The sequence below is a fragment of the Plecotus auritus genome (genome assembly GCF_963455305.1).
Source record: "Plecotus auritus genome assembly, chromosome: 6".
Classification (NCBI taxonomy): Eukaryota; Metazoa; Chordata; class Mammalia; order Chiroptera; family Vespertilionidae; genus Plecotus; species Plecotus auritus.
The window spans coordinates 127,481,314-127,504,717 of NC_137773.1; the positions used below are offsets into that span (position 1 = coordinate 127,481,314).

The 23,404-nt window shown below is 45.4% G+C and overlaps 1 protein-coding gene across 16 annotated transcripts in view; it reads left to right on the forward strand.

The window, feature by feature from the left end:
• Nucleotides 1-23,404, forward strand: part of CADPS (calcium dependent secretion activator) — a 459,193-nt gene that overhangs the window by 389,718 nt on the left and 46,071 nt on the right. For all 16 annotated transcript variants that reach the window (XM_080671526.1, XM_080671528.1, XM_080671527.1 and 13 more), the window contains 2 exons: nucleotides 1,181-1,255; nucleotides 2,133-2,216. In XM_080671526.1, the coding sequence (XP_080527652.1) occupies nucleotides 1,181-1,255; nucleotides 2,133-2,216 (159 nt within the window). The remainder of the gene's footprint in view (nucleotides 1-1,180; nucleotides 1,256-2,132; nucleotides 2,217-23,404) is intronic.

A 23,404-nucleotide genomic window follows, 5' to 3' on the forward strand; every position in this document is an offset into this window, starting at 1 on the left:
AACCAACTTTGCACTGGGGATTGGTCTAGGTCTAGGTCTTCCAATTACAAATAAAATTCCACTATGACTTGAAATGAATCAACCTAATTCACATTCCTTTGCTCCCTTTCAATACTTCTGATCACCAGTTATCAGAATATCAAACCACATTAATATGGCTTATTATTTCTGCATGTTTTCATAGCTTTCTGGATGGTTTAATTTTTCTTTTCTTGTGTGCCCTATTGTCCTAATGTTGATTTGCATTGTTCCCTTTTCTTTCGATTCCTAATTACTCATCCCTCTGAAAGTTTGCTAACGAGTGGGTAAGTGCATTCTTCTTTCCGGAGAGCAGTGTTTGGCATTGTTGTTTCCCATTGAGGAAATAAGGAATAATTCAATGGATACTGAGATGATCTAATAAATGTCACGGAGCTGGCATACAGTGCTTTCTGTTGAAATTGCTTTTTCTTTCCTCCTGGCATGTGCAGCAGATTTTGTTTGTGTGGGGTTTGTTTTTGCATTACTATTTAAATTTAATAACCGACAGCAGCAGTTAGAGAATTTGAAAAACTTAGTAGCAGTCTCATTAGTGCTCTAAGCCTGGGTCTGCTTGCCCATGATGGAGAAAACAAGTGGCAGCCACCAGGGTTCAGAAAGAGACACTGCCTGGCCGCTGAGTCAACACACGGAGGTAGAATGAGGTGCGCTGAGGCATTAACCCCAAATAGCCAAAGGTCTTAGAACAGTTTTTGCAAAATCATTCACAGTGTATTGGTCAAATTCCCTTTGGAAGGATGTACTTCCTAAGCCACATCTCCCAGTAATTTCCCAAAGATAATTTTCATCCCTGTATTAAATTATTGTGGGATCGTGCTTTGTACGACCCAGATAGACACGCTGCTAGGCTGTGAAGCCGTCCATGCCAGCTTTTGTAAATGCGTGTATGTCTCTACACATATCAGAGCAATTGAACGCTTTGGGTGAGGAGCAATGTGCCTGGTAATTTTTTTTAAGAGCTTTGTATCTCTCCTCATCAAAGACACAGAGTCAGAGTCTTACAGCTGTGTCTGGGACTGTGGAAAGGACCGGGGTGGGCAGGCCAGGCTTTATGTATAAATTGCGTTGTCTAAAAATTACCGGTGGATGCCATGCCATCACCTCCCAAACATGTTAATATTTGTCTTTCTGTGTTCTTCAGCATCAATACCATTCAAAAATAGATGAACTAATTGAAGAAACTGTTAAAGAAATGATAACACTCCTGGTGGCAAAGGTAACCTTCCGTTTCAGGTGAAATGTTTCGTTGTGAGCATTGCTTTGTTATGTCTGTATTCCCATTAAAATGTCACACGTTAAAAAGTTGAGCTGGGTACTTATATTTCTCAGGAAACAGGATTGTGCCTCGCCCAGCCTCAGCGCCGAGTGATTTTTCTGATGATTGCGAGCCGAGTGAGGATGAAGCGATGAAGTGGCATATGTTAACTTAATAAGAATTTGTCCCCAAACGCTGCACTAGGTTATTCAGGAAATGTTTGTTTTGTTTTTCAGCATTGACAAAGTTAGGTTTTTAAATACAGAAAGTTAAACGGTAATAAGGAATTCTGCCATCATAAAAACCCCCTCCCCTTAGTTTCACATGCAGTGAGAGTCATAATAAAACAGAAAAGTCAGATAAAGCTATTTCAGTCACCCTCATGAATTCTAGAATTTTAACTAAGTAATGTTGAATGGGAAGACATTTATATTTGCCAGTGCTAAACTTCTGTTTCCCCCAAATTACTGATAAAATACAAATAAAAATAGATTGGATTAAATGTAGTGCTAATATGTAACATAAAGATGGCTTTGCGCAGTTTGGGATTTTGAAAAGTGCATTTAATATTATCGCATGCTATATGCAACGCAATAATATTTTGTCACTTTGCACTTCTGGAGCACTCTCTATTTGCAATCACATAATAATGAAGAGAAAGCCGGATAAGTCAAATATTTCTGTGTAGAGGCGTCTACTCCTCTCCCCGCAGGCTGCAATCACATAATAGAAGGCGAATGTGAGCAGAGGCTCGGTGCTGGTTTGAAATGTTGCTCTTTATCATGAGCAATTCTACTCTGAAACACTAATTCTTTTCTCTCTTTTGCGGTTTTTCTAGTTCGTTACTATCTTGGAAGGAGTGTTGGCAAAATTATCCAGATATGACGAAGGGACCTTGTTTTCTTCTTTCTTGTCATTTACCGTAAGTAAAGATGTTTACATCGTTTTGTTAAGGAAATATGGAATGCTTCAGATGGATAACATGAGCTGGTAAAGGTCAAGGAGCTGACATGAGGAGGGTGCTGCTGTGGCATTTGGTTTGGATTTTTGTGTGTGTGTTAATTTCGGTCAACCATCAGTGTATACTCATAATACCAGGAGAAGGAGCAGGACACATCATAGCAGCCGGCAAGTCAAACCACTTCTGTTTCATCTGTGAATATACACTATTTGCACACATGTACGCCTCTATATATTCGTATCCCAGGAGAGTTGGTGGACCTAGCCCACCTTAGCTTCTTAGGCAAAAACACCGTTTCTGAGCTACCATTTCCTCGTCTGCAAATTAATTTTAGAGGTTGCAAATGGAGACCTATGGGTCAGAAAGAGCTTGTAAATATGTTTTATTTGTTCCTCGCAGTGTCGGGTACACTTTCCTTAACTGAATTAGTTTCCCGCATTTAACAATCAAGAGAATTCACAGAGAAGTCTGAGTGACTTTATGAAGTGACAGTCAGCAGCTTTATGAAGGCCTGTCTGTGGGCACAGCAGCCGTCTGCGGGGCTCAATCACAGTGTCTCCACAGTACAGACATTTTCGCCAGTTTCCTGGAGCCCCTCCAGGCTGTCTTGCTCACTCATAGACCTGCCGGGGCTTGAGGACACTTGAGTTTACACCTCTGGCACAGATGATCAAGCCTGTACAAATTCTGAGAGGCTCTAATTCTGTGCCAGAATCGGGCACGGCCATAGAAGTTAGTTAGGTGGCGGGCAGAGGCCAGCCTAATTCTCTGTAGGTAAGTGGGGTGGATCGCTGTCAGTGGACTGCTCCGGGGCTTCTTCCCTTCCTGTGCTAGGCGGGCACTGCAGCTGCAGGCCTCCTTGCCATCTCTGATGGCAGGAGACTTGCTGGCTCTGGGGCCAGCTGTTGTCCTCTGACAATGCCATAGGAAAGGCCATTTAGGACCCACTATCTTTGAGTCTTTAAAAGAGACTTCTTTTATGAAGAGTTTCCTAAAAGGGCATTGAATGCCAAGGCAAGGCCCAGCACAGGATAGAGGGTAGCACATCATCATCTTTGGAATCCAACGAAATGGGGTTCAAACCCCATTACCAATATTAACCAGCTGTGTGATCTTGAGTAGGTGTCTCATCCTCCCTGAGCCTCATCCTCTCTGAGGTTTGTTTTAGTTTTGGTTTTGGTTTTGGTTTTAGGGAGGTGTGCTGTTGTATCATTTTGCTGTGTGTGTGTGTGTGTGTGTGTGTGTGTGTGTGTGTGTGTGTGTGTGTGTGTTAATTGCAGTTAACTACCAATGTTGTGTGGAAGTAGGGAGTAAATAACGCCTTCCACCATGAGCTTTTTTGAGGATAATAATTTAAGTGAAAGAGCTTAGCATAGTCCTAGCACACAGTAGGTCTCAATAAATAGCAGCTATTATTAATAAAAGATATATAATATGTTTACTATATACAGACATACATACACACAAGTTCTTTCCAAACATGCCCTTCTTGGGTCTTTCCCTAACCCATACATTAGATTTCCTGGGAATTAAAGGAAATGTAGACAGAAAACATGTAAAACAATTCTAGATAGCATCCACGTATCTGCATGCCCATCTTGTTTTGATATGCAGCTCTGACCTTCCCAGGTGTGAGAACTGAATTCAATCCCAGAAAGCGTGATGACCCCAGTCTCAGGAATTTATTGGCAAAGGTGGGGTGGGAAGAGGGTGGTGACAAAAGGAATTGTATCTGATTTCACTCTGTAGAACCACCCATAATGTGTCACAGCTGAAAGGAAACCTACCCAACCCACTCCTTTGACAAACCAAGAAACCAGGCCCAGAGAGGGGGAGTACTTTGTCTAAGGTCACACAGCAATGGGCAGCATGGGAACAGGAACCCAGGTTTCTGCCAGCTTCCCCCCACTGCCGAACAGCTTCCTGAAGAGAGTGGGATTCAGCTGGCACTTGCCTGGCACTAGAAGGCAGATGGGCAACTGAGTGGCGAAGATGCATGAGGAAGGATTCAGGGCTCACGAGTGGGAAATATTAGATAATCTTTCCTGCCTCGGTGAAGTCATGAAAATGGTGAAAAGAGGCAGAATGTAAGGCAGCACTTCTGGAAGATGTTCCCTGACTCCCACAGAAGACATCACTTTCTCGGAGTCTTTATTTTGAGCAGCGGTTTTGACTGCACGGCCTTGACCCAGCAAATCTCCTCTGCCGCTTCCTGGGCAGCATCCCATCCACCAGGGGCCCCACCCGAATCACTGCCTTCGCTGGAGGACCAGTAAAAGGTGATCCCATGGCAGCGATGCCAAAGGCCTGGCACCCGGGAGATTCTCACAGGAGCGTTTGAAACAAAGAAGACCTTGCAGAACTTGCACGAGTGTCCCAGCCGACATTTTGCAGCCACACGGGCATGCCTCCTGGAGGTCACTTCCTGCCTGTGCTGGCCTGTACCTGCCCTTCCTCGTGATGCTTCTCCCACACACGTGGCCACCTCCAGGCCAAAAGCACCCACTTATTGTTTGCAGCGCATGTTCTCGTCTCCTGTGGATTCCGTGTTGGAGATCGAGCTGTGCTTAGAGGCGGCAGGAACATCTCTGCGCGTGGATTCTGAGCTCCTGCCCAAATCTGAGAGGTCCCCCGGAGCCTTCCTGTAGCCCAGCCGCATTGATTACCGGGAGGAGTGCAGGGGACGGGGAGCAGGGCAACGGGCGTTGTGGGAAGAGCCATCAAGGCTGAGAGAACCAGGAGTCCGGAGCCCCGGACAAAGGCGGAGCCTTAGGGTGCCACCTGGCAGGATTCCCTCCCTGGCTCCCACTTCGGATCCACTCTGCAAGTATTACTGCGCACTTACCACGTCCCCACCCCAGCGGGGCTGCCAAGGATGAGCCATGTGCTCTGCCCCCCAGAAAGCTGACAAGTATCGACAAATATGCCACCCTTTCCCCCTCTTTCTCCCGCTGAGCGCCTCCTTTCCTGGGCTTGGTTTCGTGGTCCAAGCCAGACATTTTGGAAACTGCAGTGGCACAGAGCAGGCAGGAATATTTATTTCTCATCTCCATCTGCATTGCTTCCTCTCTTGGAGAGGAGCTGGGGGGAGGAGGGGGAGGAGATGGGGCTTCTTGTGCCAGCCCCTGCGCCCAGGCGCCCGCCCCTCCTCCCTCCGCCCCTCCTCCCTCCGGCTCCCTCGCAGCAGCCCGGCGTTTCTGGAGGCAGGCGCCTTTGGAACTTGGGAAAGATCAGCCCAGTTGGAAGTCGCAATTAGCAACTACCCACCCATTTCCCCTGCCTGCAAGATGTGCTTTTGTGTGGGCTGCCTGCCTGCAAGAGTCCCTGTCTGTAGGTAGCTTCACGCTGTTCTTTTAGGAGGCCAGGAAGGAGGGCAAGCAGGTGCCCGGCCCCTCTCCCAGCGAGTTAGCATCCTTTGCGGGGTCTCTCCAGGCCTTAGTGAATATGCTGGTTCTGGAATCCGTTCGCTCGTTCATTCATTCATTCATTCACTTGTTCATCCACCTGGCATGTTGACTGAGCACCTCTGTGTCATGCCTCGTGCCAGGAGCCGAAACACATGTTCTCTGTCCTTCTGGAGCTTACACTCGGGAAAGGAGACAGACAGTAAAAAAGGAAAGAAAACTGTAGAATAGGGGAGGTGCTGACAGGCCACACACTGGAAAGAGAGGGAGAAAGAGACGGGAGGTCGGGGATGGTGTCAATTCAGCTAGGATGGTGGTGGCCGCGGGCACTAAGCTGAAACGTATAGGGCAGCCGTGGCAAAGGGGCAGCTGTGGCAAAGGGGCAGCCGTGGCAAAGGAGCAGCCGTGGCAAAGGGGCAGCTGTGGCAAAGGGGCAGCCGTGGCAAAGGGGCAGCCGTGGCAAAGGGGCAGCCATGGGTAAAGAAGAGGAGAATCTTCTGGACAGAACGCCTGCGATGGCCATGAAGCAGGGAGGCAGGAGGGATTTTTCTAGATACTTTGGCGGTGAGAGAAACAGGATTTGGGGTTGAGCAGATGGAGGTAGGCCAAGGTGGAAGGCGGGAGCTTTGATGCCTGAGGAGCTGGCCGAGCCGAATGAGTTCTGAGAGTCAGTGGGCACAATAAAGAGCCCTGAGTGGGGAGGCCTGGGAACCCCAGCTCCACCCTTACCAGGGAGCTCTGTGACCTGTGCTAGGAGTCCAAGGCTGGGCTTCTCATTCCCTTCAGTGTACTGTGACGCCAGTGGTATTAGATGAATTCCAGAGTCTAAAATAGCTACGAGAGCTTAAGCACTTGCTAAGTGCCTGGCACAGGGCTAGATGCTTTCAGTAGATTTTTCTCATGAATCCCCTGAACAATGCCATTCCAGAACACTCTTCCACAGATGATGAAACTGAGGCTCAGAGAGGTTAAGCCCTCCAGCTCGACTGGCATCTGCCCTTCCTCCCAACACTGCAGCCTCCAAGGAGAAGTGAAGATGTGGGAGGAGCCCTCCCCACAACAGAATTACGTCAACTCCTCTGAAGCCCCCCTAGAGTTCACCCAAGATCCCCCATCCACCAAATTTATTTGAAATGGTCATACTATAACATGGAAGCCCCTTGGGACAGGATCCAGAAAGTTTATTTTAGGGTTGTCAGGGACCCAAACCCCATTATATGTCCAGTTTGCTAGGTCTCAACTTACCCTCATTCATGCTTTCCCCACCCCTTTTTCAAGCACTTTTTTTTTTTGTTACTTAGAAACAAAACAAAGCAGACATGTTTCTTCTTGCTAGAATCCACAAAGGGCTGGGATTAGCAAAAATCTACCAGCAGCCTGGACTGCTTTTGTGCAGGTGACTCGATGTCATGCCACAAAACAAGACTGCCACCCTGGTCAAAGCCAGAACTGGACCACAGAGATTCACTTCTGTCTACAGAACATTTTGGTTGGGAAGCAGTTCAGATTTTAGTGTGGGGTGAATGTTCACAATAGTTGGCTAGTGTTGTCATTGATGGCATTCCATTTTTGCTTTGGGTTTGAGGAATTCCCTGCATGGAAGAGGTGGCTGTTTGCACTGTGGGCTGGTGCTGGTGGCGCAGACAGAGAGATCTCGGGCCACCCTCAGAGGGTAACATCACCCAGTGATCAGATGCTGAATTCCTGGAGATTCCAATCAGTTGGTCTCTATATTTCAGAGTGGAGATAAAGCTATGGTAGTAATAGCTGATGTTTATTGAACACATACATCAGATCCTCACATTCACCCTATGCAGTAGATACAATTATTATCCCCATTTTACAATGAGGGAAGTTGAAGAAGGTATGCAAAGTCACACAGCTACTAAGACTCCACCCTAGGGTCTCCTGTATTATCATCAGAATGCTATTCCCATAGAAGCCCAGACACCCATAAGTGAAGTCAGTTAGTGACTCTTCCAGGAGACTAATGGCTATCATTCCTAAAGGAAAGAGTCATCATTTTTCACATCTGACCAGAAAAAAAAATTATAAATAATTTAGCAACCAGCTAGTCAGTTTTGCAATAACACTGAAGGAATAGACATTCAAAATTTCCTGCTTCCTTTGTGGCTTTCCAGATAATCTTTAGTTTCATGTTAATTATTCATTCAACACATGTTTATTGATTGTCTATTTTGTGCTAGGCCCTGGGGGCTCAGCAATGGATGAGGGAGATCTATTCTCAACAAGTAGTTTACAAGCATGGCAATTATTCAAAGAAGGAGCCAATGCAATGGGACCATATCCAAAAGGGACCCAACCTCATGTGGGAAGCCATGAAGAAATTGACTGACATTTGAGCTGAGATCTAATACATAAGAAAAATTTCACCTGGTAAAGAAGAGAACAAAGAGGTTTTCAAGGCACAAAGACTTAAGAGAAGAGAGCGAAGGTCAAGTACATTCTGAGGACTGGAAGTTCCTTGTTATTTGGGGAAAGGTCAGATCAAAGGAAAAAATGACAGGGGTGGGGTTACAGAGCTAGTCAGGAGACTGATCATGAAGGAGCTTGCCCATAGTGATGGAATTTAAGGGTTTACACAGAGCCATTATCAAAATTGATTCAGCTGGAGAAGCTAAGAGAGGACACAGAGAGACAGGCTACCTGGTATAAGTCGGTGTTGGGTCTGTGGTCTTCTCTGATTTTGAAACCTTGAGCCACCATTGGAAGGCAAAGCTTATTTTGTCTAATGTATTTTGTTCACATAGACCAACAAAGCACCGTGCCAGACTATATAGCACTGATCCTCCCAATTTCTTTTATCAGCCACTCCCCAACGTTTCAGAATTTGACATCAACTTTGGGGTCTATGACAGATAATTTTGTCACCTAGTGGGGCATCCTCCTCATTTCCAAGTCATGCCTTGAAAACACAGTTGACAATTAACATACCTGCTGTCCAAAGTAACCCTTGGGAAGCTTTTCAGAAGGAGAAAATAAGCATCCAAAGTTAACCATTTCCTTTAATATTCTTTGGTAGACAGAAAGATGATTATCACTCAAAGTGAACATAAGACAAACACAGTATTTTCTTCAGACTATGAGGTACAAGTACCCAGGTCACAGAAATGTCAGCTATGGAAGAAGTACCTCAGGAATACGTATTTGGCTTCAAATATGAAATAATTGTTCTGAAGTAAAATGTTAGAGATTTTGACCTGACCTCTCAGCCCATGCAGTGAGAAGCTCATCACCAGAAAGTCAGAGGGAGAGATGTGACTGTGAAGCCCAGACTAAGAGAAATGTGGGCAAGTAATTGACCATTTGTGAGTCTCAGTTTCTTCATCTGTAGAGTGGGAATGCTGATGCCTACTTCAGAGAGCTGATGGGACAAATAGAAATAAAGTGAGCAGTAGGCCTTGCATGGTACCTGACATGTTGTTCACATGCACCAACAAAGCACCGTGCCCCACAAATAGCCATTTTAACCTTACCTTCCACTTAAACCTGTAAGAAGGTTTAAATGGCCCTAGTGATTTTAATCAACCATTTTCTCACCTGTTCAGTCCTTAGCATTGCAATTATTCCTCCTATGCAACCCAAATTATTATCTATAACAGGACCAACCAAAACTCTCTTAGAACTTCTATTTCAGTACATTCTTACACTCAAGACTTTGATTCATCGAAGATATCTTCCATTAAGCATAGTGTATTTTTAGCATTTAGAGTTTTATTTTAATTCTTCAAGAACTTTTCAGTCATACATGGTCTCTAGATTACCTCTCTATTAATCCAAATATTTACTTAACCAGAATTCAATAACCCATTCTCCAAGCATATTTTGGATTGAATCTGATTTATCTCAGTGTACTTGTTTGTTCAGTTCTGCCCTTATTAGAGTATAACCATGAACATATTAATTAACTGCTGACTTCAGTTTACTGACCTATACAATGGAAATAATAATATGACCTACATTATATGGTCTTGTTAGAGTTAAATGAGGAAATGTTATATACCTGGAATTGGGTAAGCATTCACTACTTGTTAGGTATGGCTTTTATTGTGGTTATGTCACCAAGTACTAAGTATAAGAATGTGTTACTCAATCAGCCACCATGTTTTAAATGAGTCCTGTATGTACATTATTGAGCTAGAGTTGTAGATATGGAAAATTATAAAAAAGAAAAGGCTCTATCTTTGTTACCTGAACGTTACTGTTTAAAGTGCATGCACAGAAGTGACTTGAGATTTTTGTGGTCCAGTGTTTCCAGTGATGCTCTGGAGTACTATACGCTCACTTCCGACTGCTGTTGAGAGTCAATTCTCCACATTTCCCCATCTCTCCAGTTACTGATGTCACGTTGGTAGCTTGAAATGGACCATTTGCACCACTGAATAGGCAAACACGATTAGCCAGGGAGGAAGTTTCTTCCCCTCTTCTTCTCCTTTCTTTTCCTTCTCCAGAACCTTTTAATTAGTACATCACTGAGTGTTTTCCAAACATAAGGTAGGTACCACCTGGCACCTGGGAAGATATCAGATGCCACAAAAACTCAGCATGAAATAACTCCAATAACAGTGTGAGGGGGTTAATCCCTTTATAATTTTATTTTCATTCTTATCCTTATATTAAAAAGAAGTTTTGCCCTAGCCGGTGTGGCTCAGCGGATAGAGCGTCGGCCTGCGGACTGAAGGGTCCCGGGTTCGATTCCGGTCAAGGGCATGTGCCTTGGTTGCAGGCACATCCCCAGTAGGAGGTGTGCAGGAGGCAGCTGATCGATGTTTCTCTCTCATCAATGTTTCTAGCTCTCTATCCCTCTCCCTTCCTCTCTGTAAAATATCAATAAAATATATTTTTTTTTAAAAAAAGAAAGTTTCCATTGGGTGCTGATGTATCTCTTACACTTTTCTAATATGTCAAATCTTCATGTGTAAGGGAGAGAGGGAGGGAGAGAGAGAGAAAGAGAGAGAGAGAGAGAGAGAGAGAGAGAGAGAGAGAGAGAGCATAGGCCTCGGGCTCCACACCCTTGGCAGGCAGCCTTGTCTACCTAGAATGTAATAACTTTATTTTACTTATATTGTATTTATTTTTATTTATATTGTATTTGTTTTACTTTCTTTTATTTAAAATGATATTGATTTTCATGTGTGGCAGTGATATAACATTTCCTTTTATAATTGAACCAATTTAAAGAAGAATATTCAGACAATTAATAAATATAGTATAGATGGCATATAGGCAATAGCGAAAATCAGAAAGGTGGCATGGATGCCGGAGATTGGGAAGCTGTGATACATTCTAACCACCCCATTTTCCAGTTGTGTAAACTGAGACCAGAGAAGGAAAATGGCTTGAACAGCTAGCTCAGGCACAGAACCCAGACCTGCTATCTCTTCCATTTGTTTGTTTTCCCCACTCAATCTGAGCTGAGAGGGGGAAAGAAGTAAAAATACTCCACTGTGTAGATTACCTAGGCTGATAATAAAGGACAAGAAGTTGCTGGCGGCAGGGATTAAACTATTTATACCCTCAAGTTCAGACTGAGGCAGCCGAGGGGGGAACGGCAGGGCATCGCGGTGACAGGTGATGGCTTTGCAGAAACATTACTATTCAGTAATGACGACACAGCCCTCCCTTGCCCAGCACCACGACCATGCGGAGCCAGGCACACAAGTGAGACCTGGCCCTTGCGCTCGGGAGCTTGCGCTGTATGGGCTCCTTAGTGTTGAGAGACATTCAAAAGGCAAAGCAAAACCGGAAAGTGCCAGAGTGGGCAGAGGCCCCCACTTATAATCAAATAAAAACAAGCCTTCCTGGCTGCTTAGAGATTTTACAAAATTAAAACTCCCCATCTGTACATCCGAGTTTCTTCTAAAATGAGTGTTTGCCACGTAGACAAGCAAAAAGGCAGTACAGTGTCATTAAGAGGGCAAACTGAAGCCCACAGACCCGTGTTTCCAGGCAGCTCCGGGATGCACCAGCTGTGGGTCTTTTAGGAAGGCGCTGCACGGCTCTGAGCCTCAGTTTCCTCATCTGTAAATGATGATCATCAGCATGCCCACCGTAGTGAGGGTGAATTACTTACAAATTGCTTAGCCTTGTGCCAAGCAAGTAGTAAGCATGCAGTCATTGTTAAGTCTTAGCAGCATCCACAGGGTGGGTTTGAAGGAGCCCACGAGCCTTGCAGAAATCCTTTCTGGGAAGGAAGGGTTGGGACAGAGACAAGGGAAACTGGAAGGAAAACGGTCTGCTTCAATCGGGCATCTGTTCGGAAGCCCCGGGGGGGAAAAGAGATGAGAACATACACTTCCTGGACCCAGTCTCGGAACACAGTACCCTGAGCAACAGGAGACACGAACAATTCTCCTCGTTAATGAGGCTGCGGCTCCTAATCGGTGCGTGGAACAGAATGCCTTTGTTTAATAGAGATCATTTCTCTGCCTCTGGCCCAGCACCCCAGCAGTGCCAGCAGCTCTTTGTTTAAAGGAAGGTGGGGACTTTAAGTGGAGTGGTGGGAAGGGCTGTAGGAGGCATCATTACCCTCATTACTATGATAATAGTTTAATCACAATCAATATTTATGAACATGCACAGAAGCCCTGCAACTCAGGGTTTTCGTGTTCTCGCCTAAGGACACTTTCCTGGAGAGCTGGGCTCTCTCCCCCCTCCTGCTGGCCCCTCTGAAGCTCTCAGTGGTCGCAGGGGCCACTGCAGAATATCCATGACAGTTCCATCAATAGTTATCATGAGGTCTTATTTGTGATCATAAGTGTGTATCCTCATCGCTATAACACTTTTTGGTTTTCAAAGTCCTTCCAAAGTCATCTTCAGACTTTGGTGAACTATCTTGTGGAAAGGATAGGGCAGTATAGGGGGCAGCATAATCCAGTAGCAGATCCTTTGAGGTCAGACCCACTTGGGTTCAAGTTCCAGCTCTACCACCTTTTAGCTGTGTTCCCTGGGGGAAAACTCCTTAAGCTCTCTGAGCCACAGTTCCTTCATTTGCAAAATGAGATGGCAAGTTCTTATAAAAATTGAGTAAGATTGTGTAAATCAGGCATTCAATCACTGGCAAATACATCCATATTTGTATATGTGACTCTGTATCACTATTAAGTATTTCTATGTTGTCTATGAGAAAGCCAAACAATTGCTTTCCTCAAAGTCACATAGACAACAGTTGAAAGTCCAGACTTGGCATCCAATACTCTCTTTCTGATATCTGGAAAAAAAAAAAAAATTCAACACTCATTCCATTTAACACTGACAACTCAGGGAAACCTTATTTTAAAACATTCCAATGCTTAACTCTTATCTTTCAAATATGAATCCGATTTTGAAAGCCAGTGATCATGTTTCTAAGCAATGGCCATCTGATGAGCTGCCCATAAAAAATATTGGGTGTCATAGTTCCCACATCTGTGGAAACAGGGTTTCTAAGCCCTGGCCCTTCTGAAAAGGAAAACCAGGGGAGCTGCATATCCACGTAGCACATCCAGGGTACTTCGTGGGCACAGCTTCCCAGGTGGCAGAAATGCCATTGGTCTTCCGCCAGCTCTGAGGACGGGTCAGCCCCTCCAGTGACAGAGCTCGGAGAATTCATCACGCCGCCTGTGACTCCAGATAGGCTTCAAGGACTGTATTTTATCCAGTCTCAGAAAGTGTGGGAAGGGGCTCTCATTGTAACTGTCACTTGGCCCCAAGCAGGAGCCCCTGAGGTTTGCTCAACCGCTCACCCGCACGCACAGTCCCAGTACATCCACCCACTGGCACATTCTGTCTCCCCCAAGCAGTCAGTCCCTCAGTTGGCACTTGCAATGCATTCTTCCTCCCGAGATGCACTTGAGCATCCAGATTATGTACTGAGGGAGGTGTCTGCTAGGCTTTGCTTGTGCCTTGGCAGAGGACACATCTTGGAATCCTGATTTCAGCCCAGCAGAGAGCCTGGAGGCCTTCCTGCAGAATGCCCTTCCCCTGAGTGTTAAACATTCTATCACTTGTTTTGTTCTTTTCTCAATAAACTTTTATGAAAGAAATATAGAGACAGACGTGGCTAAAAAAATGAAATAGTACAGAGGCACTTGTGATAATAGTTTTTTTAAAGGCAACATCCCTCTGTCCTACCACTCTCCACCTTAATCCCTTGCCCTAGGAGGGACCTTTGAAACTATGTTGTGTTTATCTTCATTTCCCTAGGTACTGGTCTTATGTTGATGGATTTCACAGGCTGACCCCCACTGTCATAGAGCGTTAGCCCACTTCACCATCTTCCCCTTCTCCTCCTCCTGTTACATTGGGTAGCATTGTTCTTCTCTTTACAACTTTAAATAACTTCCATCCACCTTTAGTCCTCATTTCACCCACAAGACAAAGCTACGGACACCCACGCCCTTTCCTTCCCCTGCTTTCTCCTCCAGCTGCTCTCTGGGTCTAAAATGGGAACTGAATAACCATCTCTTCATTCCGATCACTAAAAATGGATTAGTGTGTATTGAACATCTCTGGCATCTAGACCAGCACAGTTCAATATTGCTTTCTGCAATGATGGAGATATTCTATAGCTGAACTGTTCAGTACAATAGCCACTGCCACATGTGGCCCAGGAGTACCTGAAATGTGGCCAGTACCACTACAGAGTTCACTTTTTCATTGTATTTTGTTTAAGTTCTTAAATTTACATAGCCACCTGTAGCTCTTGGATCATGCAGGGCCAGACCAAGTTTACTATGGAAACCTGATTACCTGGAGTAGCCTGATTTTCCAGCAGAAATGATAGCCATCACTGGCACCTGGAAAGTCCTTACAGTGCCCTGAAACCTATTCTAGGAACTCAGTTAACAGCTCCACAACTTCATAGGGAGTCCTATTCCTCCCATTTTGTAGATGAGGAAAGTGAGGCATGGAGAAATTAAGAAACGTGTCTGGTGAGTGGTAGAGCTAGAATAGTGAGTGGTAGAACTAGACTTTGGTGCCATATGATCCAATGCCAGAGTCTGTGCTCTAAACCACTTCCCTCTACTGCCTCCAAGCCCCATCAGAAACTCCCGTTTTTAGGAACATTCATTTCCAATGGTGTGGTCACGGCTTTTTCCACGTTATTGGCCCACACGATGCTTATCATGCATTTATATGTAAACCCTGCCCATCCCATTTCTGCCACAAAAGGAGAACATAAACTGGAGGCTGAGTGGGGGGAAAGGGGGAAATATGGGCAAGCAGCAGAGGGGCAGGAGCCCAGCTACAGGAAGCTGTTCTTTGGCCTGGTAATGCCAATAAGAATCATCTAGTGGCTCACACGCACCGAGAGTTTGCCATGTCCTTTTGTTATGCCCCTTTGCGTGTATCCTCCTCATTAATTTTTACAACAGCTCAAAGAGGTACAGATGAGGAGGCAGCAACCAAGGGGAGCTGGGAATATGAAATGAGGTGGCTCGTGAGAAACACCGAAAACAGCGCTGGCACCGAGTAAACATCAGCACATGCTGCCTATTGTACTCCTTTCATGTCTTTGCCAAGTCTACCCACTGGCCACGCTACACTGCCTGTACCTGGGTGAATGGTCTTTATTTATCTCGAATGTTTTTTTCTCTTTTCCCTGTTACTACAGTTTTTCCCGAAGCCTCCTTTCCAGAGCTCTTATTAATGCTGAAATAGTAGTAGCCTTTTGCTTTCTTGCTAGAGTATGTATAACCTTTCCAAGGTGGGACGTGCTTCCTATTCCACATTCTAATCAGAACCTGCCTCGCACACCAGCCAATAGTCACAGACATTTTTTGTTTTAGTTCCAGAAGGAATTCAGGAAAACAATCAGCCAGGCACCCTATTACACTAGATAAAGTCTTGAGGCCAACGGATTGGGCAAGTAGCAGAGGTCAGTCAACTAGTGAATTAGGATCAGAAATGTACATTTTGTGATTCTTCCCACACCTCGCATCTCCCACTTGAATCATGTTCTATCCAGAAGTCAGAAAGGTTCTACTGGGAAGGACCAGACAAGAAATATTTTGGCTTTAGAAGCAACAAGGTCTCTGCCCCAGACACTCAACCTCTGCCCTGGTAGCATGAAAGTAACTATACACAAGATGTAGGTGAACAGGCATGGCTGTGTCACAGAAATGTCAATATCCTGTAATTTTCACGTGTCAGGAAAGAGTATTCTTCTTTGGATTTTCTTTCAACCATTTAAAAATGTAGAGACCATTTGTAGCTTGCGGGCCATACAAACACAGGCAGCAGGCTGGCTTTGGCCCATGGGCCATCGTTGGCTGACCTTGTTCTAGTCTGTTAAGGATAGATGGGAGCACACTTGACAGTCAACGCCAGTGAACCACAAGTGAGTTAAACACCAGTAATAATATTAGCTGGTGCTTCTTGAGCTCTTACTGTGTACCAGGCATTGTGTTGAGCACTTTACATGATTCAACCTGTTTGGCCTCACAAGCACCCTCTGAAGAAGATACTATATTATCCTCAGTTTGAAGATGAGATCATAGAAGCCGTGGGAAGTTAAATAATGCTTCCCAAGCTCATTCAACTAGTAAGTGATGGCACGTAATGAAAACCAAGAACTGGCTGACCCAAAGCCCCCTGTACGTCCCACAAAGCAGGCCCCCCTCTCCCTGATCCCAGGTGGCCAGTAGGTAAGAAACAGATTTAGAATGACATGTCATTTTCAGAACATCAACAACTTGAGGTAGTGAAAGGACTCTGCACATTATAACCAGACCTGGGCGTGTGTTCCACTTCACCACTTACTGGTTCACCTCTTGAGAGTTGCTTAACTTCTCTGAGCCTCAACATCCTCATCTGTGGGGCAGGGATGGTGAATTGAGTGTTCTAATGCTCAGTGCTGATTGTGTTAATTATATAGAAGGTGCCTTGCATAGTACCCCACACACATGTGCTCAATAAATATCATTAAAGATCAGGTGAAAATCAGGTTGCTCATTAATGATGTTTTTTAAATTTATTTCTTGTTGACAGTATTAAAAATTTCTCCCATTTCCTCCACTTTTACCCCCCTCCATCCAGCCCCTACCACAGCCCAGGCCTTCCCCACACTATTCCCTGTGTCCATAGGTTATGCATATATTTCCTATATGTTTTTTATTTAATCTCTTCCCGTCTCCTCTACCTCCCTCCCCACTGAGATTTGCCATTCTGTTCAATGCATCCAAGCCTCTGGGCCTCTTTTGTACATTGGATTCCACATATAAGTGAGATCATGTGATATCTGTCTTTCTCTGACTGGCTTATTTTGCTTAATAATCTTCAGGTCCATTCATGCTGTCGCAAAGGGACCTCCTTCTTTTTTACAGCCACAAAGTATTCCATTGAGTAAATATACCACAGCTTTTTTATCCATTCATCTACCAATGGGCACTTAGTCTGTTTCCAAATCTTAGCATTGTAAATTGTGCTGCTATGAACATAAGGGTACATATATCCTTTCTGATTGGTGTTTCGGGTTTCTTAGGATATATTCCTAGAAGTGGGATCACTGGGTCAAATGGCAGTTCTAAGTTTAACTTTTTGAGGACACTCCATACTGTTCTCCACAGTGGCTGCACCAGTCTGCATTCCCACCAGCAGTGCAAGAGGGTTCCCTTTTCTCCGCATCCTCGCCAGCACTTTCGTTTATTGATTTGTTGATGATAGCCATTCTGACAGGTGTGAGATGGTACCGCATTGTCATTTTGATTTGCATCTCTCAGATGATTAGTGAGTTTGAGCATGTTTTCATATGTCTCTTGACCATCTGTATGTCCACTTTCAAAAAGTGTCTTTTTAGGTCCGTTGCCCATTTTTTGATTGGATCGTTTATCTTCCTTTTGTTAAATTGTATGAGTTCCCTATAAATTTTGGAGATTAAACCCTTATCATATATAACATTGGCAAACATGTTCTCCCATGCAGTGGGCTCTCTTGTTTTGTGGATGGTTTCTTTGGCTGTGCAGAAGCTTTTTATTTTGATGTGGTCCCATTTGTTTATTTCCTCCTTGATTTCCATTGTCCTAGGAGTTGTGTCGGTAAAGATATTGCTACGACATACGTCTGATATTTTGCTGCCTATGGATTCTTCCAAGATTTTTATGGTTTCCCGTCTTATATTTAAGTCCTTTATCCATTTTGAGTTTATTTTTGTGTATGGTGTAAGTTGTTGGTCTAGTTTCATTTTTTTGCATGTATCTGTCCAATTTTCCCAACACCATTTACTGAAGAGACTTTCTTGACTCCATTGTATGCTATTGCCTCCTTTGTCAAATATTAATTGAGCATACTGGCTTGGCTTGATTTCTGGGCTGGCTGCAGAAATTTTTAAAGCCAAACGTTGTAGCCAATTTTGCTAGTCTCTTGAGATGGTGGTGTGGTCAGCGTTTCTAGGCAAAAGCGGAGAAATCAGCTCAGAGCCCTTGTGAAGTCAGACAGGCAGGGGTGGAGCGTAAATTGTTTCCTTGGCTAATTTTTTTTTTCCAAGAGACCGCAGGGAGAAAGGAGAGCTCGGGCAGTCACTAATGCAGTGCTATCTGTTCAGACTTTTTCCCTCCCATCTTTGAGTCTGACCCACCAGATTTCTGTTTGCAAAAAGGGCCTAATCTAGTTTTTTTTGTCTGTGCATTGATTTAATAGTATCAAACCCTGAGGCCCGCGTGGTCTGCACCTGGGTTGCTTTTTCCCCTAATGAAGCCAGGGAAGTGGCTTAAGCCCCCGCCGAGCTTCCTATCAAAGCTTCACAATGATTAACTCAGGTCCCCTTGTTAGGAGCAGGCAGAAGAAAATCCCTTAGTCATCAGCATTGTGAAAACCCCAGAATGGTGAGTGCTCAATGAAAAGATTACCTTGGGCACCTGAAAAATAATGGAAGAGCTCCACGGAGAACCCATTAAGCCTGTCTACACACGCTAAGTCAGGTGGAGGGCCGGGTAATTAACTGGGACATTGAGGCCAGAGAAACCGTGTTGGACCTTCTGCCCTAAATGAGTCAGCACAGATAATTATTCAAATCCCTCAGACATGTTCCTGAAGAGGCCATTTTAGGTGGCGTCTACACACACACATACACACACACACACACACACACATCAGGAAGACTGGTCAATAGAAGTGGTTTGATAGTGTGTGTGTTTTTAACTGAATAACAGGCATCCTAGGGATGGGAGGTCCAAAGCTGTCACTTCTTAGCTGTGTGACTTCAAGTCAAGTTGCTTCCTCGCTCTTCACCTCATTTTCTTCAACTATAAAAAAGGAATGTTACTAGGACACCCCCGTCCTCAAAAGGTTGTTGTGAGGATTAAATACAGCAAATGCAATATTCCTGGCTCCTCACCCGGCAAGTCCTCAGCACTCAAGAAGGGTTACTTCCAGATCTTAATTGTTGGCTGGACACAACTCCTTGAGTGCTGGAGAGATCGTGCCTTCAGACAGCGTCTAAGGACGGGGCCCAGGACCACAGAGCACAGCCTTCACCTGCAGCCACACGAGCAGGCTTCTCACTGTCGGCTTATCCCGGACCCTCACCCTCGGTCCCTATAGCCCCTCCTGAGCTGCGTCTCCTTTTCTAAATCTTTTTCCCAAAACTGGCTATCTCCAGCAGTCAGGTGGGAGGGGGCTCCTGGATACTACTAGAGAAAGGGTAGTCGTTGTCCCACCAGAGGGGATGTGAGAAAGCAAAGAGTCTCAGGAAATGAAGTCATACTTCTTGCCTCTCCTTCGAGGGTACTGGGGTCCCTGCTTAGATAGCGTACCAGACCAGGTGTCTGGGGCAAACCCCTCCCCCTTCCCCAGCCCCCCATGCCCAGGGCACATAGCTGGATCCCAGAGAGCAGTAGGAAGGTGTCATTGAGTCACAGAGCACACTGGTCTAATGAACGCCCAGTTCAGCCATCCTGAGGTAGGGACAGAGGGCTTCGCCGCCTGCCCCAGTGCATCAAGGGCAAGTTCTCCGATGCATTGGGGTGTTCACAGAATTGGCAGAGAGTGTGCCAGACCAGGATTCCACTCAGACACCTGCTGGTAAGCTGGGGAGTTCCCAGCGTCCTTTTTTTATGGTAAGAAATTGCCTGTGGTCTAGAGGTGGGGCGAGGAGCTACACCAGTGAGCCAGTGTGTCCCCTAATCAGGACAGGGGCAGGTACATTTCACCGGGCGCCCAGCACTGCTCCTCATGCTTATATGATTGCCTCATTCAACCTTCTCAGCGTCCCTTGAGTCACCTTATTATGGCCCATTTGCAAAGGATGCTCAAAGAAAAGAAGTAACTTGCGCAAAGTCACAAGCCAGGAAATGGCAAAGCCCGAGTTCCAACCAGCAATCCCGCCCCATCCTCTTAGTCACTTCACTAGCAGCATTTCTTTTAACGTTTTTTAAAAAGAGAGAAAATTACACATACACTTTTGAGAATCATGGGTGGGGAAAAATACAAGGTGACAAAATTCTATAAAGCAGGTAGTACATTGTAAGACATTTATATTTTATTCATCAAAGCATCGACATGTGATGGAAAATAGTTTTGTGTCGATTGTAAGGCCTGCTGTGGATCTGATCTGTGCTCGTGGGTTTCTAACCTTGGCGATAATTTCAAAGTCTGGGGGGCAGGGCACGGAGCTGGCTCTTCCTCTCTGTGTAGAGCGCAGCTGGTAAATACATATTCCTAGGGCTGCTTAAAAGAAATAACGCGTGAAGGTTGCACTGGGGACATTGGGCAGGAGGGGCTCCAGGGACCAGAGCTCTGACCCTGCTTCTGCCGGTGCCCGCTCTGCTGTGTCTCACCATGTCTGCTGTGAAAACGAGCTGGTGGCAGCTGCCTGCCACTCAAGGAGATGAGCATGAGAGAACAGGACGCAGCTATGGAGGAGTCTCGCACGGAGGGCTGGGCTCGCACCCAGAGCATCCCATGGCCTCGGCCGCAGCTACCCACAGAGCAGGCCTCGGCATCCAGGGATGGCCCGCACCCGGCTGGACTGAGATAGGTGTCCGCACCTTCTTTGGGGCCCCTGTCATTTCACTCCTCATTTGGATGCTGTGTGCTAGAAGGACCGTGAACAACACTCCACCTGCATTGCAGCCCTTGCGTAACTACAGGAAGACCATGGTTTTCTTTGCCTTTAGTCCTTCTCCTGCAAGATGCCTCTGCTTTCACTCCCTTACACAGACCCTTCCAGACGCCCCTGTACCCTTACCAGCACCCCTCTTAAAGCTCAATGCCCAGAACCAAAAATGGCCTACCACATGTTTCTAACAATAATAGGACCACAATTTACTCTGAGCCAGTTTTTCCTGTTGTTATGGGACTGGAGGAAGATTGATAAGACCCCGTGCAAGTCAGCGGTTACCAGAGGGGAAAAAAAACAAGCCTCGGGAACTGAAGGCGGTGCCTGTAGCTGAGCGGATGGCTTTCGTTCGTAGCACAGAGCTTGCTCCGTCTTCCTGAACTGCCTGGGAAGAAGCAGGATGTGACTGGTGTCATTCTCCGGATTGGAACGGCATGTTAGTGGTAAATGGAGAGTAGGCGTGTTTAAAGGTTGATCATTTCAGCTGCAGCAAAACTCCTACCAAATGCCAAGTACCAACTCCATGGAGCAAAGGAGGCCATTTCCCACTGAGCCATTATTTTGCCAGCACCTGCTCTGACCACTGATGCTTGAATTCCCTGCCCGATTCTGTCATTGGTGAGATCAGGAGTTCCAAAGGGAAAATTGGGGCTCAGGGGTCCTGGCTTCTCCACCTCCTGGCTGAGGTCATTAGCAAATAAATTCTTAAGTTCTGTGGGTTTTTTGTGTTCTCAGTCATAGATATGACTCACAGCCCCCACTTTACAGGGTTGCTTAAAGAAGAAACTGCACAGCCTCAGCCAGTTGCTCAGTGGTTACAGTGTCAGCCTGCAGACTGAAGGGTCTCAGGTTTGATTCCCGTCAAGAGCGTATACCTTGGTTGCAGGCTCAATCTCTGGCCCAGGTCAGGGTGTGTGCAGGAGGCAACCAATCAATGTGTCTCTCTCACATTGATGTTTCTCTCTCTCTCTCTCTCTCTCTCTCTCTCTCTCTCTCTCTCTCCCCTTCCCTCCTCACTCCCTTCCTCTCTCTCTAAAAATTGATGGAAAAATATTCTTGGGTGAGGATTAACAACAAAATGATTTTTTAAAAAGAATCTGCACATAAAAGTGCTTTGCAAAGTGGAAAACATCCTAAAAGTGTTAGATGTTATTTTAAATGGGGGAGACTTGGAAGAAAGGAAATCTACCTTTTTGCCCAAACTAAAATCTGGAACAGGAATGGAGAGGAATGATTTGGGGTTGTGAATCATTTAATAGAAGTATTATTTGTGCGAAATTGGGAACACCTTCCTCAAACCTTTTACTAGCCCAGAGAAGTTTGCTTCTTTGCAGGGGGGCCAGCTTTATATAGAAACACTAGTGTCCCGGTGCACAAATTTGTGCACATTGGAAGAAAATTGATTAGAAGAAATATTTTAATATCACTGTTCTCCCTTTCTCTATAATAGAAGTGTCAACCAAATTCACAATCGACAATGACAGATCAAAACACATGCGTGCAATTGGCGCCAGCAAGAGTTTTATATGTTTTGTGCATGTGCGAATCAACTTAGCCTTTTATAGATATAGAATAAACTTGCTTAATTAGACCTGCTTTCTGATTTAGCTAAACTTTTTCCAACCCAGTGAAGCACCCCAACTTCTCTTTCAGGTAATTGTCAGCAACACAGCAGTAAATATCAACACAAAGCAGATTATTATTGTAGGTCACTCAGGGAGAACAAAGGGTAAAATATTTAACTGCAGCAGTGTTTGACTATATTCTGCACAGTGAGAAAACCTGAGGTCATTTTCAAGGTCCACCATTTCTTACTTCTTTTCAGTCAGGTCAAGTTTCTAAGCTTTCTAAGTTTCTGTTGTCTTGCTAATGAAAAGAAAATAGGATTCCACCATATCTCCTATATACCTACTCCAGGACCTCTGTGAGGATCAAATGAGATGAGGCATGGGAAAATGCTTCACAGACATTTGGTTAAAGTGTAAAATGTTTCCACCTGGCTATAAAGCAAGTCGGGTTCCTGGGCTGAAGAAACTTCAAGGAGGCTAGTCTCTAGGGAGAGAAAGCCGGGCGTTGCTACCCGGCACCCACAGCCACTGTTTCCAGGCTGGGCTGGGCTGTGGTCCACATTTTATGACATGGGGTCTCAGCTGCGATTTGGTGGGGTGTCACACCAGGATGGTGGTGGGACCTGTGTCCCACTTGGGGTAAGCCAAGTGTTGCTTTGTCGGTGCCAGGTCCACAGTGCCATTTCTCTGTAAATGGCCAGTGCATGTCACAGCAGCTCCTGCGTTGAGCATCTGCCCCCTGGTGGTCAGTGCACATCATAGCGACCAGTCCAGACAGTCGGACACTTAGTATATTAGTCTTTTATATATATAGATGTCAGCTTTCAGTAGCTTCTCAATCTGGTCATTCCTCTGCTGTTCCTCAACCATCCTGAAGCCAGAACTGTTCACTAGCCTTCTCTCCTTCCTTCCTGCTACAAATTTTCCCCAAGTGCTCTTTCTAAGACAGGTTCCAAGTGAGTTGCTGGGAAGATAGGCATGAGCAAGATGTGCCAATCTATGAGAGACAGACATTGCACAAAAGTGCCTGGCCTGCATGACCATCAGGGTGGCAAAGGAAAAGTGTGGGGTCTGGGAGAATCCATTAGATGGGGGCCTGCGGATCGTCTTGGGTGCTGG